We start from the raw sequence: 21,784 nt of genomic DNA on the forward strand, positions 1-21,784 counted from the left end.
GAAGTCTGAATCATTCCATAGGGCTACATTTTGGTTCCTTTCTTCGTTTTTTTCTGGGCCTGAAGACATCATTTATTCTGCTCTTGAACAGACTTAGTTGAAGTTGTATGCCCAGAATAGATGCTGGCGAGAGTCAGTGTGGGCACATATATAACACTTTGGTTTCACAATAGACATAGCATAGGATTGAAGCTGACTTTTCAGAAGATACAACTTTAGAATGGGAATCCTGATTTTATTGGTGCCATAGGGTATTGCTATCGTCTTACCATTTTTCCGCTAGTCCCCTTCGGTTTCCTTCACAGGTTACCAAACCCAGAAAGGACCTGAGTGACCATATAGTCTGACCCCCTCACTTCACAGGTGTTCTGTTTATTTCTGTCTTAAGGATGAATGTACTTTGCTTTGTATAACAGGTGTTTCTAAAAATTTGCAAGCAAATCAAATCTTTAAAAATCAAATCAATAAAAAATACCAGGATAGATGACCAATGACATGAAAAAGATCATGATAGGTCTTTGTGGAAAACAAATATTGATCCCCTAAGCTACAGCCATACATCCCGGTGCCACTGTTCCTGCAGTCCTGGTTATGATGGCACTGTGTACTGGGAGCATGTCACAATATAAAGGAAGCTGCTGTATAACCTCCAACTTTAACAGCAAACTTCCCTGAAATTGATGGGGGAGCAGTGAGGTTTGTTATTGTAGACTTACTCCACAGCTTTTCTTCCTATGTTACTGTCTTGTGTGCCAGGGCAACTCCCCTTTCTTTCAGGGTTACAGTCAGCCTTCCATATCTATGGGTTCCCCATCTGCAGAATCAACTGACCACAGTCCAAATTTTTTTTTTTTTTTTTTTTTTTTTTTTTTTTTTTTTAGACAGAGTCTCGCTCTGTCACCCAGGCTGGAGGCACAATCTCAGCTTACTGCAACATCCACCTCCCGGGTTCAAGCGATTCTCCTGCCTCAGCTTCCCAAGTAGCTGGGATTACAGGCATGTGCCACCATACCTGGCTAATTTTTGTATTAATAACAGAGACAGGGTTTCACCATGTTGGTCCAGCTGGTCTCAAACTCCTAACCTCAAGTGATCTGCCCGCCTCAGTCTCCCAAAATGCTGGGATTACAGGCATGAGCCACCACACCCAGCCCAAAATATTTTTTAAAACAAATACAAAATAACACCGCAACAATAAAAATAACACAGATCATAAAATGATACTGTATAATAGCTATTTATATAGCACTTACATTATATTAGGTAGTATAAGTAATCTAAAGATGATTTAAAGTATATAAAAGGATTGGTGTAGGTTGTATGTAAATTCTACACCATTTTATATCAGGGACTTGAGGAATTCATCGATTTTCATATCTGAAGGGGTCTTGGAATGAATCCCCTGCAGACACCAAGAGCTGAATGTACTTCTTTATTTGTTTATGTCCTCCTATGTCATTTGTTTGTATATACATGTAGAGTATTCCAACATCCTGAATGGATTTTTATCTATTTGAGGGCTTTATTCTATCATAATGTACTCTGAGACCAACAACGTGTCCCTATGAAGCCAGACTTTTTTTCCCCCTCTTTTCTCCCTTCCACTTCTGAGGTAGGGAAAAATGTATGCTAAAATGTGACACCTGTAGCTGCTCTTCTGAAGTAAAGTTGATTATTGAAAAGTGGCTCAATATTTGGGGTGACCTCATGCTGACTGGGGCCTCCAGGCAACTGGGAAGATGGAGTGCTTGGTGCAGTTGAGTCCTGACCCCTGAGCTGCAGGGTCTGCACTCAACCCACACATTATCATTCGGGATAGTTTTGCTTCTGTGTAGTTTTCCTAGAAGTTGGAGTATCTGATAGCCTTATCTTCATTTGATAGCATGATATAAAGAATAAATTACAGTCAAAAAGAATTGAATTGTAAAAGTACATTTTTATGGAAGTTCTCATTTTATGAAAAATAAATATGTATACTAAAAGAGGTTCTTTCTATTCTGTTGTACTCTATATGAAGAAGTACAATAAAATTGGGGTACAGGGAGAAGTAAGGGTCATTTTGTTTTAGTGGGGGTATTTTTTTTTTTTTGGTAGAGATGAGGTCTTGCTATGTTGCCCAGGGTGGTCTTGAACTCCTGAGCTCAAGCGATCCTCCCACCTCAGTCTCCCAAAGTGTTGTGATTACAGGCATGAGCCACTGCACCTGGCCTCTTTTTATATTTGTATTTGTATGTACAAAAATAATATATTCTAATTAAGCATTCAAGCAATACAAAATTCTATTAAGTATAAATGAAAACCCTTCACTCCTTTCCCAACCTCATTTCTATTCTCACAGGTATCTACTAGTAAAAGCTTGATGTAGATCCTTTTAGATGTTTTTCCATGCATTTATAAACGTGTGTGTATATATATATATAATATGTGTACGTACATGTATGCATTTATATGCACCCTCTCTCACACATAAACACAGCATCTAAGAAATCTTTTCTATAATAATATATATCTCATTGAGCTAGATGCAGTGGCTCAGGCCTGTAATCCTAGCACTTGGGGAGGCCGAGGTGGGCAGATCATTTGAGCTCAGGAGTTTGAGACCAGCCTGGACAACATAGCAAACACTGTCTTTACTAAAAATGCAAAAATTAGCTGAGTGTAGTGGCTCACACCTGTAATCCCAGCTACTTGGGAAGCTGAGGTAGGAGGATCCCTTGAGCCCAGGAGGCAGAGGTTGCAGTGAGCCCAGATCATACCACTGCACTCCTGCACTCCAGCCTGGGCAACAGAGAGAGATCCTGTCTCAAAAAAAAAAAAAATATATATATATATACACACACACATACATATATATATATATATATCTGTGTGTGTGTATATATATGTGTGTGTGTGTATACATATATATGTGTGTGTGTGTATATATATATATTTCATTTGAATGACTGACATTTCATAGGTAATATGCCAAAAAGTTATTGAACAATTACACTATTGATGAATGTTTATGGAGTTTTCAATTTTTCATTATTAAAACAATGTTGCCTTGACTTTCTTTAGGCATATATCTTTGTGCACACATGCCAGTATTTCTGTGTTAGTCCCATAAGTGGATTTGCTAGGTTTCTAGGCATACACATTTTGCATTTTGGAATAAACTATTCCACTATCCTCCAAAAAGAGCACTTAGTTTACAGATCTACAGTTTAAGAGCATGCCTAGTCTACTGACTCACCCTCATCAGCATTTGGGAGGAGAGGGATGTGGTTGAGAGGTTTATATTCTAAAAGGATGAACAATAATACCGCATTCCATTGATTTCTATTAGATTGGGCATCTTAACATATCTTTATTGATCACTTATTTTTTATTATTTGACTTGACTATCCAAAACTTCTGACCAGCTGAGGCAGGAGGATTGCTTTAACCCAGGAGTTCTCTACCAGCCTGATCAACATAGTGAGACCCCATCTCTAGAAAAAATTTTTAAAATTAGCTGAGCATGGCAGTGCTTGCATGTAGTCTCAGCTACTTGGGTGGCTGAGGTGAGAGAATCACCTGAGCCCAGCAAATTGAGGCTGCAGTGAGGCATGGCTACACCACTGCACTCCAGCCTGGGTGACAAAGTGAGACCCTGTCTCAAAAAAAAAAAAAAAAAAAAATTATGGGATCAATTTTTTGGGTAGTTATTTGTCTTTTATATGGACTAGTAGCATCTCCTTAGATATCATGGATATCAGCCCTTTATTGCATATGTTGCAATATTTTTCTCCAATTTGTTATTAACTTTTAAACTTTTTAATGGTATTTTGTTTAAATTTTTGTATATTCAAATCTGTCTGTATTGTTATGTTTTACTTCATTGTTTTGTGTCTTATGGACGGAGGAGGCCAAGAGTATAAAACTGTTATTTTTACCTGTTATATATGCTTTGGAGGGGTTCATTTTTTTGTGTGTATGATTCAGAAAAGTAAACTAACTTTACTTCTTTCTAAATCAGTAGTTGATTCTCTCACTGCCACTTATTTCCCTGTGGATGAGAAATTCTCTTTTAATATACACATCAGTCAATTTCTGGATTGCTTATTATGTTCTAATGAGCTGTTTATCTATCCCTGTCTATATCCTACTGCTTAATTAGGACAGATTTGTAATATACTTTTATTTTTGATGGGGCATTTTTTTCACCCTCAAAATTGTATTGGCTATTTTTTTTTATTTACTCATCTTGAGAAATTTAGTATATGCTTCTTGTATTTCATAAAAGTCTATTGATATCTTCATTGCTTATGTAAACATAAACAGATGCAAATATATAAGCTTTTGGGGCAAGTAACAACTGATATCAAGGGCAAACTTTAAAAGTTCTCCAAAACATAAATTGATTAACACTCTTTAATACCTTTCCAGACAAGAAAAAATTAAATTTTCCTATCACTAAAATGAATACGCCTTGCTTAAGAATTCTTAAACCTTGGCAGTAAAGCAAATGTTACTGCTATTTTTCCATTAACTTATGAGATCATTAGAGATATATTCCAGAAGAGATATATTTTGGCTCCAATACATAAAAATAATGCTTATGATTTTCAAGCTGTTTTCAGTAATTCTTTTAAGAGGAAGAAGTTCTGGTAATCACTACTCTTTCTAATAAAAATAATACAAAAACACAATCCAGTTTTACATTTAGCAAATTGCTCATAAAAAAGATGGTGGTACTCAGCACCAGCCTCTCTTGGGGAAAATAAACACCAAATGAATCATTACCTTGCCCTTTAAATGCCCTAGATACACAGTAGCTCTCCTTTCCTCTTATTAGCATGAGACAGTGTCTTCTTATACCAAGTAAGGCTTCCCTTCAAAACCTCAATCTGTGAACTCCTTGCAGATTTGGGTTGGTTAATAAATGGGCTGACTCCTCTTCTCGGGCACCTCTTTATCTAGAGGCCATTTCTGACACAGTGATGTACTGGTGTACAATGGAAGGACCCACTTCTGTATATGGCTTCTTTTATTTCTGTATCTCCGGAGAGAGACACAAACTGGTGGCCAAGGGCAGGCATGGGAGGGAGACTTCTCACGACTCACCCTTTTGAACGTTTTGAATTTTTGAAACATTATGAATGTTATTACCTGGTCAAAAACAAACATTTAAAAGAAAAAATAAAGGATCCATTCTCTAAGTCCTTGTTTCTGTAAATGAGGATTCCATCATGGTGGCTTTTCTTGATTAATGTGTTGGCACTAACATTAATTGTGACACTTCCACGTCTTGTGCACTGAGGAGGTACCTCTGATACTTCCACCATGGAATACATTCCATGACATGTTTGGTTTTTAGTGATGAAGAACTGTCATCTAATTCTCCCAGTTTCTACCAGTATTTTCCAGGTGGTGCCCTGGAATTGGGATGGATTCTAGGGCTGTACAACAAGGGTGGGGACAAATGGTCCCCAGAAGAAATCGCCCTGTGGCCCAATAGGTACCAAGCCCTAACCTCAGTTGCTTAGACCTTGCTGCTTGTCTGGCCACATTCTGCATTTTCTACCCCTCAGCAATGCCCACTCAGCCCACTGTTCACAACCCAAAAGTCCATTTGAGGGTGATAGATAATTAGATAGGATCATTGCGTTCTCTAAGGAGACCAACATGGCAAACAAAAGCCACTTCCTTTTCCATAGTAAATGGAATTTCCACAATATAAAATAACTCTCTGAATTCTAAAGACAAATTACATGAAAGGTGAAATTTTACTTAAGTTCTGAATTGTAAAGTAGTTATAGTTGAGCGGTAAGATTTTGAGTAATTTTAATTTTCCTCTGGATAGTCTCTGTTTTCCCAATAGAGAAAGTGTTAACATGTATCAGATTTGTTATCAAGAGAGAATATTACTTTTTGAAAATAAACTTCTCATTTTGTAAATGATGACATTTTTGGAGTATACAAAGTAGTTTCATGTTTGTATCAGCTTGTAAATTATTTACTTCTTGTATTATGGAGTCTTACTGAAGACTCATAGAATCATTGAATTGAGGCTCTTAGAGTTAAAATGAGCTTCAAGAGATCATTGGCATAATGTCAAATGGGAAAGTCAGGATATTGACTAACTGTAGCAGCAGTATATTTTATTTAAAATTCAGATGTCTGGAAATAAAGATTAGGAAATAACTTCAAAAATTCTTAGTGTTTCATTACAGAGTGGGGTTATAGTAATCTCTTTTTCTTTTCTCTACTTTTCAAATTGTCTTAATGGTAAGAAGTTTTTCTTCATGTTGAGAGGTTTCTTAATGTTGAGAAGTTTTCTTATGTTGAGACTGAGATATTAACATACAGTGACCCTTGAACAATGTGGGTGTTAGGGGCTCTGATCCCCGCTCACAGTCAAAAATCCACATATAACTTTTGACTCTCCCAAAACTTAACTACTAAAACCTACTGGTGACTGGAATCCTTACTGATAACATAGTCAACCAACACATATTTTGTATGTTACATGTGTTATGTACTATGTTCTTACAGTAAAGTAGGCTACAGGAAAGAAAATGTTACTTTAAAAATCTGAGGAGGCCAGGCACAGTGGCTCACACCTGTAATCCCAGTACTTTGGGAGGCCATGGCCAGGGGATCACATGAGGTCAGGAGTTCGAGACCAGCTTGGCCAACATGGCGAATCCCTGTCTCTACTAAAAATACAAAAATTAGCTGGGTGTGGTGGTACACATCTGTAATCCCAGCTACTTGGGAGCCTGAGGCATGAGAATTGCTTGAACCTGGAAGGTGGAGGTTGAAGTGAGCTGAGATCACCTGGGTGACAGAGTGAGAATCTGTCTCAAAAAATAAAAATAATAATAATAAATCATAAGGAAGAGACAACATTACTATTGATTAAGTGGAATTGTATCATCATAAAGGTCTTCGTCCTTATCGTCTTCATGTTGAATAGGCTGAGGAGAAGGAGGGGGTTGGTCTTGTTGTTTCAGGGGTAGCAGAGGTGGAAGAATATCCATGTATAAGTGGACTCATGCAGTTCAAATCCATGTTATTCAAGGGTCAACTCTATCTATGTATGGACACATACACATACACATTTTTTTTTTTTTTTTTTTTGAGACGGAGTCTCGCTCTGTCGCCCAGGCTGAAGCGCAGTGACACTATCTTGGCTCATTGCAAGCTCTGCCTCCCAGGTTCATGCCATTCTCTTGCCTCAGCCTCACAAGTAGCTGGGACTACAGGTGCCCACCACCACGCCCGGCTAATTTTTTGTATTTTTAGTAGAGATGGGGTTTCACCGTATTAGCCAGGATGGTCTCAATCTCCTGACCTTGTGATCTACCTGCCTCGGCCTCTCAAAGTGCTGGGATTACAGGCGTGAGCCACTGCACCCAGCCCATATACGTATTTTTTAAAGCAATGATCTCATTCTATACTTTCTTGAGGTATTACTATCCTATGTGGATTTACAGTTAAAGTAAACCACCCTTTCAGCTTCTAGGTATGCTTATCAAAATATGACATCACAGGGACTATACATGAAACTGCAGTAAAAATTAATAAGGGGTCCTCCACCGAGGAATGGAAAGGCTGCTTTTGTAGTGGCACTCCCTTTCATGGATACTCCATTTACTTGCTACCTGGACAGAAATTAAAAGGGTTTTAAAATGCTGCTTTACTACTACCAGAGTTGAAAGCAAGGCTCAGTATCGGGAATGATAAGAGCCCAGCCAGTGTGTAATGTAGCCTCTCAGGTAGAACAAGGAGCTGTGATTTAAGAGAGCCTCTTCCTTTGTTTAACATAAGTGTATGTATGGGAGGATCCCCTGAGCCCCAGAGTTCCAGGCAGCAGTGAGCTATGATCTGGCCACTGCACTCCAGCCGGATGACAAAGCCAGACCCTGTCTCTTTAAAAAAATAAAGAAAGAGGCCGGGCGCGGTGGCTCAAGCCTGTAATCCCAGCACTTTGGGAGGCCGAGACGGGCGGATCATGAGGTCAGGAGTTCGAGACCATCCTGGCTAACACGGTGAAACCCCGTCTCTACTAAAAAATACAAAAAACTAGCCGGGCGAGGTGGCGGGCGCCTGTAGTCCCGGCTACTCGGGAGGCTGAGGCAGGAGAATGGCGTAAAAAAAACCCGGGAGGCAGAGCTTGCAGTGAGCTGAGATCCGGCCACTGCACTCCAGCCTGGGCGACACAGCGAGACTCCGTTTCAAAAAAAATAAAAAATAAAAAATAAAAAAAAATAAAAAAATAAAGAAAGAAAATTTTAAAATAATAAGCATATGTGGCATGACAATGAAACTCTTTTAAAGAAAAGGGGAATGAATTATTTAGGAGTTTTATATCTATCAAGTAGGGAAGTACAGGAAAGTAATATTTTACCTTTGTGAGTAATTATACATTTTATGTTATGTCAATACATTTACAGGAAGGGCTGGGCACAGTGGCTTATGCCTGTAATCTCAGCACTTTGGGAGGCGGAGGTAGGTGGATCACCTGAGGTCAGGGGTTCAAGACCAGCCTGGCCAACATGGTGAACCCTGTCTCTACTAAAAATACTAAAAAAATTAGCCGGGCATGGTGGTGTATGCCTGTAATCCCAGCTACTCTGGAGACTGAAGCAGGAGAATCACTTGAACCCGGGAGGCAGAGGCTGCAGTGAACCAAGATTGCACCAATGCATGCCAGCCTAGGCAAAAGAGCAAGACTCTGTCTCAAAAAAATAAAAAATAAAGAATTTGTAGGAAGATGAATAATTTTTTAAAATTAAATTACAAAAGAACCACCTTTATCGAAATCATTATCTGAATTCCATAACTTAAAAATAGCTTTTCCCCCATTCCCTCCCTCTCAGCAGTATGAAAATGAGAAAAAAAAAATGTATTGCAGTTTTAAAAGAAAGAAGAAAATATGTATGACTTTAGATTGGAGTCTCAGGAAAGTTCCAAAAAGAGGGTGGACAGAAAGCTTCAGTATCCTTAGGGCACAGTAAATCTATGTATTGCTCCACCAACTTGAAGCCTAAAGCCAAAACTGTCATGCTGTCACATAGACAAACTTCTCAAGAGGTAAAGCTGAATTTCTCCTACTTTAAAATGAATGCAAATTACTGAGAAATAACAAACTGAAGAGTATTTTGCAATTTCAGTACCTCTAACCACAGCGTTTTAGAACTGAATTTGAAGATAAGGTGTCTAATTTAAACAGGATATAAGTGTCATTTTCAGATTGGATAGAGCAGGAAAATATATGGCTTTTTTTTTCCTTCTGGTTGTTACTTTTTACCAAATCTGGGCAGTCTATCTAAAGAGGGGTCATAGTTGTGACCTCTGGCTTTGTCAGCACATTATTGCATGCATGGTATTAATTGGTCACCTTCTTTTCCTAGTCAGCCCTTGAAGCTGTGTTGGTGGCCTGTGGCCTTCCAATACAATCCAGACTGTGGAAATCACTGTGTCCTGGGATCCATGGGCAAATGGTGTGTGCAGGGAAAAAAAAATCTTACACTCTCCTCAGTCATTTTTGAAAATTAAATGCAGAATACTTTCCAGGATAATACTGGACTTTCAAAGATTATCTCTTCTGGCGGGGTGCGGTGGCTCATGCTGTAATCCCAGCACTTTGGGAGGCCAAGGCGGGAGGATCACTTGAGGCCAGGAGTTCAAGACCAGCCTGGCCAACATGGCACAACGCTGTCTCTACAAAAAATACAAAAATTAGCCGTGCGTGGTGGCGGATGTCTGTAATCCCAGCTACTTGGGAGACTGAGGCAGGAGGATCACTTGAATCCAGGAGGCGGGGATTGCAGTGAGCCGAGATCATGCCACTGCACTCCATCCTGTGTGAGAGTGAGACGGTGTCCCCCCAACCTCCCAAAAAAGAAGATTATCTCTCCTGGCCCATTGACTACTCCCTTTGTTATCCAACCCCAAAATTTCATTTACCTTCTTCATCCCGCAGACATTACTAATGGGGAGAGAAAACATCAGGTTTCCTTGTCCTTGCCCCTTGAATTCAAGATTAGATGAACATCTGAAGATTAGGACACTGTGGAATGTTTGGTACGCAAAGCCCAGCAGATTTGGCAAGAGCTAAATAATTGCTAAGTTAGATGAGTTTTTAACTAAGTTTTAGAAAAGCTGAACCTAAGAAAGATAGAGCTTTGGTAGCTCATGGTGGAGGGTCCTGGAGGGACAATGCATGTGTTGTCAGGGCTCCCTGGTTCCTGCTGCCTTTCTGGAGTGTGGACAATGCTGGCGTGCCCTGCTCAGAGGGAGATACTGCTGCTAGTTTGGGATATCACTGGATGGGCTCTTCGAGTCATTGTGAAAAGTTTGAGAATAGACTGTAACAATCAAAGTGTGACCTGAGAAGGTGGAACAGGATTTTTCTCTGGTCAAAACTGATCAAAACGTGAATGGATAATGAAATTGTGGTATATATACACAACGGAATACTACTCAGCCACAAGAAAGAATGAAATTTTGTCATTACACCAGCATGGATGAGCCTGGAGGATGTTATGTTATGTAAAATGAGGCAGGCACAGAAAGATAAACACCACATGTTCTCACTTACATGTAGAAGCTAAAAAGTTGATCTCATTGAAGTAGAGAGTAGACGAGTGGTTATTAGAGGATAAACAGGGTGAGGGAAAGGAGATAGGGTGCAATTGGTTAACAGATACAGCTAGATGGGTGAAATAGGTTCTAGTGTTCCATAGCACTGTAGGGGGACTATAGTTAATAATTTATTGCATATGTTCACAAAGCATATGTATATTCAAAAAGAGAGAATTTTGAATGTTCCTGACACAAAGAAATGATAAATGTGTAGGATGATTGATTTGCTAGTTTGATCATTACACTTTTTATGCCAACAAAATATCACTCTCTACCCCATAAATATGAACAATTATTGTATGTCAATTAAAAATAATAAAATAATAAAAAATTTTAAATAAAATTTGATTAAAATGGATAGAGGTAGAAATTCAAATGATCACCTTTTCTCTTCCATGCTACCCAGAGAACACCAGAAAATCACCCCTTCGAATGGAAGTACAGATGAGGACATATTTTGATCTCATACTGAAATGTAGGTTAGGAAGACAGAGTCTGGAGCATAGCACTTCCACTTACCAGCTCTCTCTCTCTGCCTTGGGCAAATGAGGTAGCATCCCTGTGCCTTGGTTTCCACAACTATACAAAGATGATATAGGAACACTTTGCTCATAGGATTGTTTTCGGGATTAAATGAGGAAATACATGCATAGCACTTGGACTTATAAGCTCTGGTATATATTGTATTAGGATTGTTATTATTATCTGTATATTAGTCCATTCTCACGCTGCTATAAGGACATACCTGAGACTGGGTAATTTATAAAGGAAAGACATTTAATTGACTCACAGTTCCATGTGGCTGGGGAGGCCTCAGGAAACTTGCAATCATGGCAGAAGGCACCTCTTCACAGGGCAACAGGAGAGAGAATGAGTGCCAAGTGCAGGGAGAAGCCCCATCGGGTCTCGTGAGAACTCACCGTCACGAGAACAGCATGGGGGAAACCACGCCTGATTCAATTACCTCCCACCAGGTCCCTCCCACAACATGTGAAGATTATGAGATTACAATTCAAGATGAGGTTTGGGTGGGAACACAGCCAAACCACATCAGTTTGCCTTTCACATTGTATATAAAATATTTGATTTAAGAGGTTTTCAGTTACTCTTTGAAGTATTTTATAGATCTTCCTTATTTTGCTTCAAGTTTTGGTTGACTCTTCCTAGAAAGCATTTTGGAATTGTCTTATCAGGTGGGTTATTGTATATTAGTATATATTTACTTGTAATTAAGTTTAGGGGCTTCTGATTGGACTCCTCAGTTACATAGAGTTATTTATAGAGCTAACAAATAACTTCCTAGATGCCCCTGTATATATGTGTTCAGTGACTTACGCATTCAACAGATAGTTACTGAGCACATCCCTAGTGAGCCAGATTGCGTTCTGGACCCTGAGAGTTTAGGACCTGTCTCATAAGGCCCTCAGGTGGTTATGTTCTAGTAGAGAGGCAAACTATTACCAAGTCAATAATAAATACACATGAGCATTTCAGATAGTGCTAAGGACTTTGAAGAAAAGGTAATAGGACAGGGGTGGGTATAGATCTGATGGCCAAGAAAGGGGTCTGAATCTGTCCGGGTTCTCCAGAGAAACAAAACCAATAAGATAGATGTATATAGATGTATGAAAGGGGATTTATTAGTGCAATTGGTTCACATGATAATGGACACTGAGAAGTCCCACAACAGGTTGTTGACAACCTGGAGACCTTGGGATGCTGGTAGCCTGGCTCAGTCCAAGGCCAGAGGCCTGAGAGCTCGAGGCAGTGGGGAGTACTGGTGTGAGTTCTGAAGTACAAAGGGTGGGGATCCTGGAGTTGTTGTTCAAGGACAAGAGAGGAAGAGTGTGTATCCCAGCTCCAGCAGATGGATTGACATAGTCTCCTTTTCTCTGTTTTTGTCCTCTCTGGCTCTCTGTCAGATTGGCTGTGGCCGCCAATGCTGAGGGAAGATCTTCCCTACCTAGTCCACTCAGACTCACGAGCCAGTCTCTGAAAACACCCTCACAGACTGTATTAGGCCATTCTTGACTGCTACAAAGAAATACCTGAGTCTGAGTAATTTATAAGAAAACAGGTTTAATTGGCTCACAGTTCTGCAGGCTGTACAGGAAGCATGGCAGCATCTGCCCCTGGGGAGGCCTCAGGAAGTCTCCAATCATGGCAGAAAGCAAAGGGGGAGCAGGCACATCGCATGGCAAGAATGGGAGCAAGAGTGGAGGAGGAATGCCCCACACTTTTAAACCAGACCTCGTGAGAAGTCACTCACCATCACAAAGACAGTACCAAGCCATAGGGATCCACCCCCATGACCCAAACACCTCCCAGCCCCACCTCCAGCATTGGGGATTATATTCCAACATGAGATTTGGCAGGGACAAATATCCAAACTATATCATTCTGCCCCTGGCCCCTCCCAAATCTCATGTCCTTCTCACATTTCCAAATGCCTTCCCAACAGTCCCCCAAAGTCTTAATTCATTTCAGCATTAACTCAAAAGTTCAAAATCTCATCTGAAAAAAGGCAAATCCTTTCCAGCTATGATCTGTAAAATAACAAGCAAGTTAGTTATTTCCAAGATACAGTGGGGATCTACATTGGGTAAACATTCCCATTCCCAAAGGGAGAAATCAGCCGAAAGAAAGTGGCTACAGGCCCCATGCAAGTTCAAAACCCAGGAGGGCAGTCATTAAATCATAAAGCTCCAAAATAATCGCCTCTGACTGCATGTCCCATGTCCCGGGCACTCTAGTGTAAGTGGGCATCTTTACCCCTGTGGATTTGCAAAGTGCAGCCCCCAGGCTGCTCTCACAGGCTGGCGTTGAATGTCTGTGGCCTTTCCAGGCACATGATGCAAGCCGCCAGTGGATCTACCATTCTGGGGTCTGGAGGACAGTGGCTTCCTTCTCACAGTTCCACTAGGCAGTGCCCCAGAGGAGACCCTGTGTGGAATCCCCAACCCCTCATTTCCCTTCCACACTGCCCTAGTAGAGGTTCTCTGTGGGGGCTATGCCCTTGCAGCAGGCTTCTGCCTGGACACCCAGGCTTTTCCATGTATCCCCTGAAATCTAGGTGAAGTCTCCGAAGCTTCCATCACTTTTGCATTCTGTGCATCTGCAGGCTTAACATCATGTGGAAGCTGTCGAGGCTTTCAGCTTGCACCCTCTGAAGCAGAAGCCTGAGCTGTATCTGGGGCCCTTTGAGCCAAGGCTAGAGCCAAAATGGCTGGGATGCAGGGAACAGTGTCCTGAGCCTACACGAGGCAACAGGGCCCTTGACCTGGCCCTCGAAAGAGTGGCTGAAAGAGTGATGTTGCCTCTGTGTATCAAATGCAGGCATGGCAGTCCTCACATCTGCCCAAGGTTATGGTCAGGGATAGATTAAGAACTGAACTCAAAGTGGACACATTCCTGCTTTAGTCATAAATTGTCTACTAGTTTTGTAAAGCTTGCTGTATCTTATTTTTCTTTTGACTTTTGGAAAGTCAAACACACAGAAGTAATATAAGTCCCTTGTGTCCAACTAGCAGCTCCTCAGTTAACAATTCACGGCCCATCTCATTTCACCTGCTCTGATTTTTTAGTTTTTCATTTTGTAATGCTTGTATTCAACACAGCAACATTTATTAAGTACTACCATGTGCCAGAGTTTGTATTCAATGAGTACGTAAAAATGGATAAGCTTCTCATGATCCGATAGCAAAGGCACATGTATCCAAAGATTATATAATGTATATATAATGTGAGCAATAACTGGCATAAGCCAAAGGTTATGGGAACACAGGAAAGAGAGTGATTAGTGCTTCCCTGAGCAGTGGAGAAAAGGGAATTGGAGAACTCACAGAGTGAGATTGCATAAAGCACAGATGGGAGGAGAGATAAAGGTAGAAGAAAGAGTAGGCCAGGTGTGGTGGCTCAAACCTGTAATCCCAGTACTCTGGGAGGACGAGGACAGATTGCTTGAGTGCAGGAGTTCAAGACCAGCCTGGGCAACATAGCAAAACCCCATTTCTACTAAAAATACAAATATTAGCTGGGCATGGTGGTGCATGCCTATAGTTTCAGCTACTTCGAGGCTGAGGGGGGAGAATCACCTGAGCCTAGGAGGTTGAAGCTGCAGTGAGCTGAGATCGCACCACTGTACTCCAGCCTGGGCAACAGGAGTGGAACCCTGTTCCCACCCCAGGGCTCCCCCAACCACCCCGCAAAAAAAAGGTAGAGGAAAGAGCATTAGCGCAAAAGCCTTTTTGGGGCAAATGATTGGAATGGAGAATATTTGGAAGCAGTGATAGAGATATAGCTACAACCATGAGTTGGGCCACTTTCTCCAGGAAATTTAAATTTTCTTTTGTTGGTTTTCTTATTTTAATTTTTTAAGGGATAGGGTCTTGCTACATGCCCAGGCTTGTCTTGAACTCCTGGACTCAAGGCTATCCTCCCAACTCAGCCTCCCAAGCAGGTGGGATCACAGGTGTATGCCACCATGCCCAGCTTAAATTTTATTTTGTAGGGAATGGGGAACAATACATCCTTTTGAGAAAGAACGGGGCTGGGCACAGTGGCTCATACCTGTAATCACAGCACTTTGGAATGCAAAGGTGGGCAAATCACTTGAGACCAGGAGTTCAAGACCAGCCTAGGTAACATAGTGAGACCCCCATCTCTAATTAAAAATAAAAAAAGATTTTTAAAACCCCAAGAACTGGAATGATGGGACCAGTATTTTTAAGGATAGTGCTAGTAACAGTGAGAAGCATAGATCTGATGGAGAGAGTCTGGGACAGGGAAGTCAGTTAGGAGACTGGCTGACCAGAGCAGATGAGCATTCGATTATAGAAGACAGGGTGAAATGCTACGCAGAGTTGCATAAACGTGGAATTGCAGAAGTAGGCTGGAGAGCTTGATCACTTAAGGCTTTATGGAGAAGATAACTTTTGACCTTGATCTTGAAAATGAAAATATAGATAGGAAATGAAGGGAAGGAATTGCAGTATTAGTGAACAGCATGTTCAAAAGTACCGGGCTACAAAAATGCGAGGAATGTTTAGGAACTCACAAGGAGGGAAAGGAAGCCAGCTGGCTGGCTAACAAGCATACCATGAAAGTAGTGCCAGCAAAAGATGACACTTTAATGATTCCAAGACAGGCAGTTGAGGCAGGACTTGGTGACTAATAGGAAATGCTGGATGAGGGAGAGAAATGAATTGCTAATCTGAGGTTTCTAGACAAAAAATATTTTTAAAGGTAGAATATTAAATAAGACAAAGTGCAAAGGCAGGTTAACAAGGAAAGCTTTGTAGTGTTGTGGACATGCTTAGTATGTACCTGTGGAACATCTGGGGGAAGCGTCCTGTGGGCTTTCAGAAATTCAAGTGTAGAAAATAAATTTGGAGTTGTCAGCAGGAGATGATGAGAGGCTGAAACTAATGAAAAAGTGCCTATTTGTTGTTCTGCTTTTATAATACAAACCAGGTGTACCGAAATCCCTTTGTGAAACATCTCCCTCTGCTTGATAAAAGTTAGAGTGTGACACTCAAGAATAGTGATGTTTTCTGTCTTAGTTGCTGTGGAACCTGAATACTATAACCAGCATCTTTTATATAAGGGTTGTCTCTGCTTTCCTCGATAATATTTATAACAGTATTTTTTTACGACAGCAATCTATAAACAGTAATTCAGTTGGGGGATATCTAGGGTAGCTTTTCATTGTAAACACGGCCACGCCTTCCTCAGCTCACTGCATGCAGAATGTGCTTCTAGGCCACAGACTCATAGTTTCTGTTTCTTACTCCAGGTTTCATCGTCCATAACGAAGTGCGAGACTGTTTGGAAACAGAGACTGATCATCTTTGGGGGAAGCCCTGCTTCCTGAAAACCTGATATTGCACTGGGATTTGAATGTGTGTGTTTCCGTTTAACTTGTGGTGAAGGAAGTGTGTGACTCAGCTTGGTTGGGAAGTGCTCCTCACCTGTGCGGTCCAGATGGCTCCAACAAGCAAAGGGAAGGATGCAGTGACTCTTGCTGCCCAGAATGCACAGCGATGGTAAGAGACACCATGGATATTCTTCATCAGAAGCTTTAATCAAAGAAGATGAGCAGATGACAATCGCTGGCTCCCTGTTACCAGAAAGCCAAATTTTATGATGCGGGTGAAAGAAAAATATAGATAAAATTGCTGGGCACTGAAAAGGGGTGAGAGTTGAAAATCAGAAAGAAAGAGAAATATTTCATTATGTTAATGAAGAAAAGAGAAAACTGAATCATAAATGTATTTTTGAAGTAGTTATTGGGTAGCTGAGAACTTAGTAAGGGATTTAGGAATCTAACCTCCCGATATGGATTCCTCAAAGACTTGATCTGAGAATATTCTTGTTTCACCATTATGTTGGTACAGTGTAGTACCACAATTTTATGTTGTGCCAGTGAATCCAGTTGCCAGAAATAAGTCTGAATGTTTTCATGCATCTTTTTCTTAAATGCGAGAGCTTCTACTGACTTTTAACAAGCATGCTTACCCAAATTTTGTTGCATGCTTTTAAGTAGCATTAGCTATACACACTTGACATTTTTAAATATTCCTTTCCTAGTGTACCAGCCTTCACAGGAAAAGAGGACTGAGAATAAAGTCAGATGTAATGTGACCCTAGAGAACTGTAGCAAGCTTCAGAAATAAATCTTTTGATCTTTCCCTATCTTGATTAGATCCAAAGTCAAAGCAACCATACTTCACCTAAAGAAGACAGTATTGACAATCATGACACCTGTTATAAAAACTTGACTCCAAAGTTAAAATTTAAGCAAGATACAAATGTGCTGCCTGCAGTTAGTCCTGCATGGGAATAAGGACTAGTTATTTTTTAGTGCTGCATTTTTTAAAAGTTGGATTGCTGCTATTAAAAAAAAAAGAAAAAAAAAAAAAAGAACACAGATCAAAAAAAAAAACCCAAAGGCTTAACAGAACATGGAAAGTTTCCACTACGTTGTGTGTGAGGAAATCCTCATCTTGTATTTTAAGAATCTGCAGATTGCATCCATAAATACAATACAGTATTTACTGTCAATGCAAAAGAATCAGTGAGATTAAAGTAGTGGAAGCTTTCCCTATGAGCCTACAGTCTGTATTGTTTACATTAAGAAACGCTCTATTGTTGTGTTCCTATTTTCCATGGAGTCACAGGCACAGTATGACTTCTGCTCCCGAATACATATAACCATATGTAAATACCACCTTGCATTTAATTGTTCTTCACGATTGTTTTGTGCCCCTTTAATTAAAAACACATGAAATGAATAACAAAACAAGACCCAAATAGAGTTTATTTTATTCTCAGAGTTTGGACTACAATTTTCTGAGATGTTTCTGGTTCAGGACTGTAATTTTCTATTTCAACCCAAAAGTTTAAGCATTTAACCTGGTGAATAAATGTAGATCCTGCCATTCATTGGTATTTTGAAGAACCACTTGAAATCGGATCATTTTATTTAAAAATAAAAAATGATAATGCCAGTTGGCCTATTATTAAAAGCCAGGACTGTATTAGCACTAGGAAAAGTAACCAGCATTACTGCACCTCTTGTTAGGCTCTGTGCATTAACAAAATACACATAGAGTCTGTTGTCATTTCACTAATAGGATAAGACAAATTTTTTGCTTTGAAAAAATTTTTCTGTGTGCCCAAGTATCTGTCTCTGACTGAGGTTTTGTCTGTTTTATAGTGTTTCAATCCAGCCATAAAAATTAACTTGTGATTTTTTTTTCCCAGAGTCATGCTTTTCCTTAATTATATTTTTATTTTATTATTTTAGTGTCTTGGGAAAAATACCAAGAGATATAATGTTTCTTTTAATTGTCTATGCTTAATCATCTTTAAACACTTTACATTTCTAACCACAAGACCTCTCTATAATGGTAAATATAAGACATCACCATCTTATCACTCAAAGTACATGTTATTGAAAGTTTTTATTTGGTTGATAAAAGGAACAATTTCTTCCCACTTTTGATGCCTATGACGCAATTTTTTATTGCCTACAATGAGATACACTCAGTACAAAAAATGAAAATCTGGTATTTCAAAATTGTTTTTTTTTTGTATAATAGGTCAGATTTATTAACTACTCATACTTTTTCTTTATACTAATCGATACATTTAGAAAAATTTTTTTAACTTAGATAAAAGTTTAAAAGTTAAAAAAAAAAATTAGCCACTGCTAGTCTACTATTTAGGAAATTGGAATCAGCAATTATTTTATTAGAATGACGACTTGAGTAAAAAGCTGTGGAAAGAATTAAAGGATTATAAGCTAAGTTGTATTTTGCGGAATATGGTTCTATTTTAGTAGAGCAGAGACGAGCCATATCCCCACTGGCCGCCCAGCCAGAAGTCCTGGGGGCCCTAAAGGGATCTAGAGGTCTGGCCCACCCTCCATGCATAGGCACCTCTGCCCACCACCAGTGTTTCAGCAATCCAACCAGTAAGCATATGCCGTATAGGAAAAATAAAAGTGTGTGTGAATTGGATTTCTTTTGTTGTAACACAATTCCAGGTTTTTGGCTATTTAAAGTTTGACATTAGGCTGACATTGAGGAAGTAAGTGGGTTTTCCTGAGTTCCCAAGATATGATTAAGGAAGAAAACAAACCCATCTCCAGGAAGATCCCAGTCCGGAAAGAACTAGACAGATGTAAAAACCAAAGTGACCAATTTAGTTTTTTTTTAAATGAAGAACAAAACATTAATATTAAGGTATTAAGAAGATGCTCAGCAGGCTTGATCGGCATCTTCATGGTCATTACCAATCGGTCTGACAAAATAGTTCTCTGGTAGTCAGCATTCATTCAAGGCAGCTTGCCTGATAATTTCCTGTGTATGTGAAGCGTCTCACACTTTTACGTGTTAGCTATAATTCCTTAAATTACTTAACTGAAATCTGTAATAGAGAACCATTTTGGCATCTGAACAGCTATTTTACATGGAGGAAAAAGCACACACATCTGTCTCTCTGCTTTACCCAGAAAAACTGACTTTCTGGTTTCATCTTCATATTGTTTAGTAGCATAATAAGAGTAGTCCTTTATCTTTCTCTAATGTTAGTAAATATATTCTGTTAGTAGGAAGTTCTGATATTGAAGGGAAAATATATTTAAGGAAATAAAGGAATTGAATACACCCTTCAAAAATCGCCAAATACTGAAAATAAGAGATGAGTCCTTAAAACCTGAGTCAAAAAAGGTCCAGTTTTACAGCCTGCAATTAATTCAGGGCTGCATTGGCATTAAAAAAAATTAAATATATATGCATATTATATATTTAGTAACTTACACTTAAAAGAGGAAAAGATTGCATTAACACTGCATGTGCTGGTATGTGCCACATTAACACCTAACAGGCATTTTATTTATACTTCATAGAACCAGGCAGATACAACTCTGAAAAATCATACTGTATTCACAATGGAAAAGGATAGTCTTGTCTACCACAGAGTAGTATGTCCACACTTAGTAATGAAAACTTCCTTCCTTTCCTGCTCAAAAATTTCTTCAGTCTGTTATTATTTTTAAGTGCCCCTTGCTGCAAATTTCAAACGGAGCAAGAAATCTTCCTCAGAGTAGGTGGTTTAGAATTAAATTAGTACAATATATATGAATTTATGTCATTTACCCCTGAGTATGGTAGAACTGTTAAAGCATTCTTAAATTCCAATTATATGAAGCCTATCATTACTAGGAAAAGTATATTCTTTGGGATAAGAATTAATTTCTTCACACCATTAGAGTATGTTGTGAGTAGTAAGGAACTACTTAGATGCAATTTATTTACAGAATTGTCCGTTGGCCTCTTGAAATGGCTAGATCTTTCACTACTGAGTAGATAGTTTCTACTTACTGGCAGGATAGATTACATTGCTTTACTGGACAAAGCAGAATGAACTTACACAACTAAAATATGTCCTATATTGGCCAGGCGTGGTGGCTCACACCTGTAATCCCAGCACTTTGGGAGGCCAAGGCCGGTGGATCACTTGAGGTCAGGAGTTCAAGACCAGCCTGACCAACATGGTGAAACCGCGTCTCTACTAAAAATACTTAAAAAAAAAAAAAAAAAAAGTATCCAGGCATGGTGGCTTGTGCCTGTAGTCCCAGCTACTCGGGAGGCTGAGGTAGGGGAATTGCTTAAACCCAGGAGGCGGAGGTTGCAGTGAGCCAAGATCGTGCCTCTCCACTCCAGCCTTTGCGACAGAGCAAGACTGCTTCTCAAAATAATAATAATAATAATAATTAATAATAATAATAATAATGGATAAAATAAAATAAAATATGTCCTTGAGGGAAAAGCAATGACAGAGTAATCACCAAATTAATAGGAACATCTTTCTAGAGAAAGCACATCCCCAGTTAGTTTAAACCCAGGTTTCAGAGAAGCAGCATTGGGCTCTACTGTAAAGGCAGGCAGCAACCAAGAGGTGGTAGGGAGAGAGATAGAGTACTCTCAGATAATTCCCATTTTCACTTCCAATTTCCTTTTCGTAATCGTTAAGCTTAAGCTATGTATGGAAATGCAAAGCATCATTAGCATTTCTAGAAGGCAGCTGGAACCTTACCCACCAATGCTTTTTTGAAGACGGTGTCATCCCAAATTTAAAAATCCTATTGTATATGTTGTGAAATTTCTGGCAAAAAAGTGGAGGATCCTGTGGCAGCTATTCCCACCTAAAGCCAACCATATAAGGATGAGTCATTTTTTAGCCATGCTAGGATTTACTGCACACACACAAAAAATGTCATTTAGCTTGTCGCATTGCTAGCACAGCTGCACATATGAGCAAAGCACTGTTGGTCCATGTTTCTCAGTGGGGGTGCTCTTGGCATTTGGAGCTGGGCAGGTCTTTGTTGTACAGAATCATCCCATGCATTGCCAGATGTTTAATATCCTAGGCCCCTGCTGACTAAATGTCAGTAGCATTCTCAGTCACTGTAAACACCAAGAATAAAAAGCCTTCCCCCAGGTTCAAATACCCTCTCTGGGAGGTTGGTATCACCTCCCCTGAATGCCACTGTCTACTGCAATTTGAGGACACATAGAGAAAAAGTGCCTATCCCCAAACATTGTCTCTGCTGCCTTGCATTTCTTTGGGCCCTGAATGGTTTTTCTCCCTTCATTTTTCA

General features: G+C 39.7%; 1 protein-coding gene across 9 annotated transcripts in view; it reads left to right on the forward strand.

Annotated features, from left to right (window-relative positions):
• The window catches only part of PHACTR2 (phosphatase and actin regulator 2), a 295,091-nt gene extending 278,256 nt beyond the window's left edge, over positions 1–16,835 (forward strand). For all 9 annotated transcript variants that reach the window (XM_005552008.5, XM_005552013.5, XM_015448732.4 and 6 more), the window contains one exon: positions 16,412–16,835. In XM_005552008.5, coding sequence (XP_005552065.3) covers positions 16,412–16,427 — 16 coding nt within the window. In that variant the 3' untranslated portion in view covers positions 16,428–16,835. The remainder of the gene's footprint in view (positions 1–16,411) is intronic.
• The last annotated feature ends 4,949 nt before the right edge of the window (positions 16,836–21,784 follow it).

This window comes from Macaca fascicularis, chromosome 4 (genome assembly GCF_037993035.2).
Source record: "Macaca fascicularis isolate 582-1 chromosome 4, T2T-MFA8v1.1".
NCBI classification, from domain to species: domain Eukaryota; kingdom Metazoa; phylum Chordata; class Mammalia; order Primates; family Cercopithecidae; genus Macaca; species Macaca fascicularis.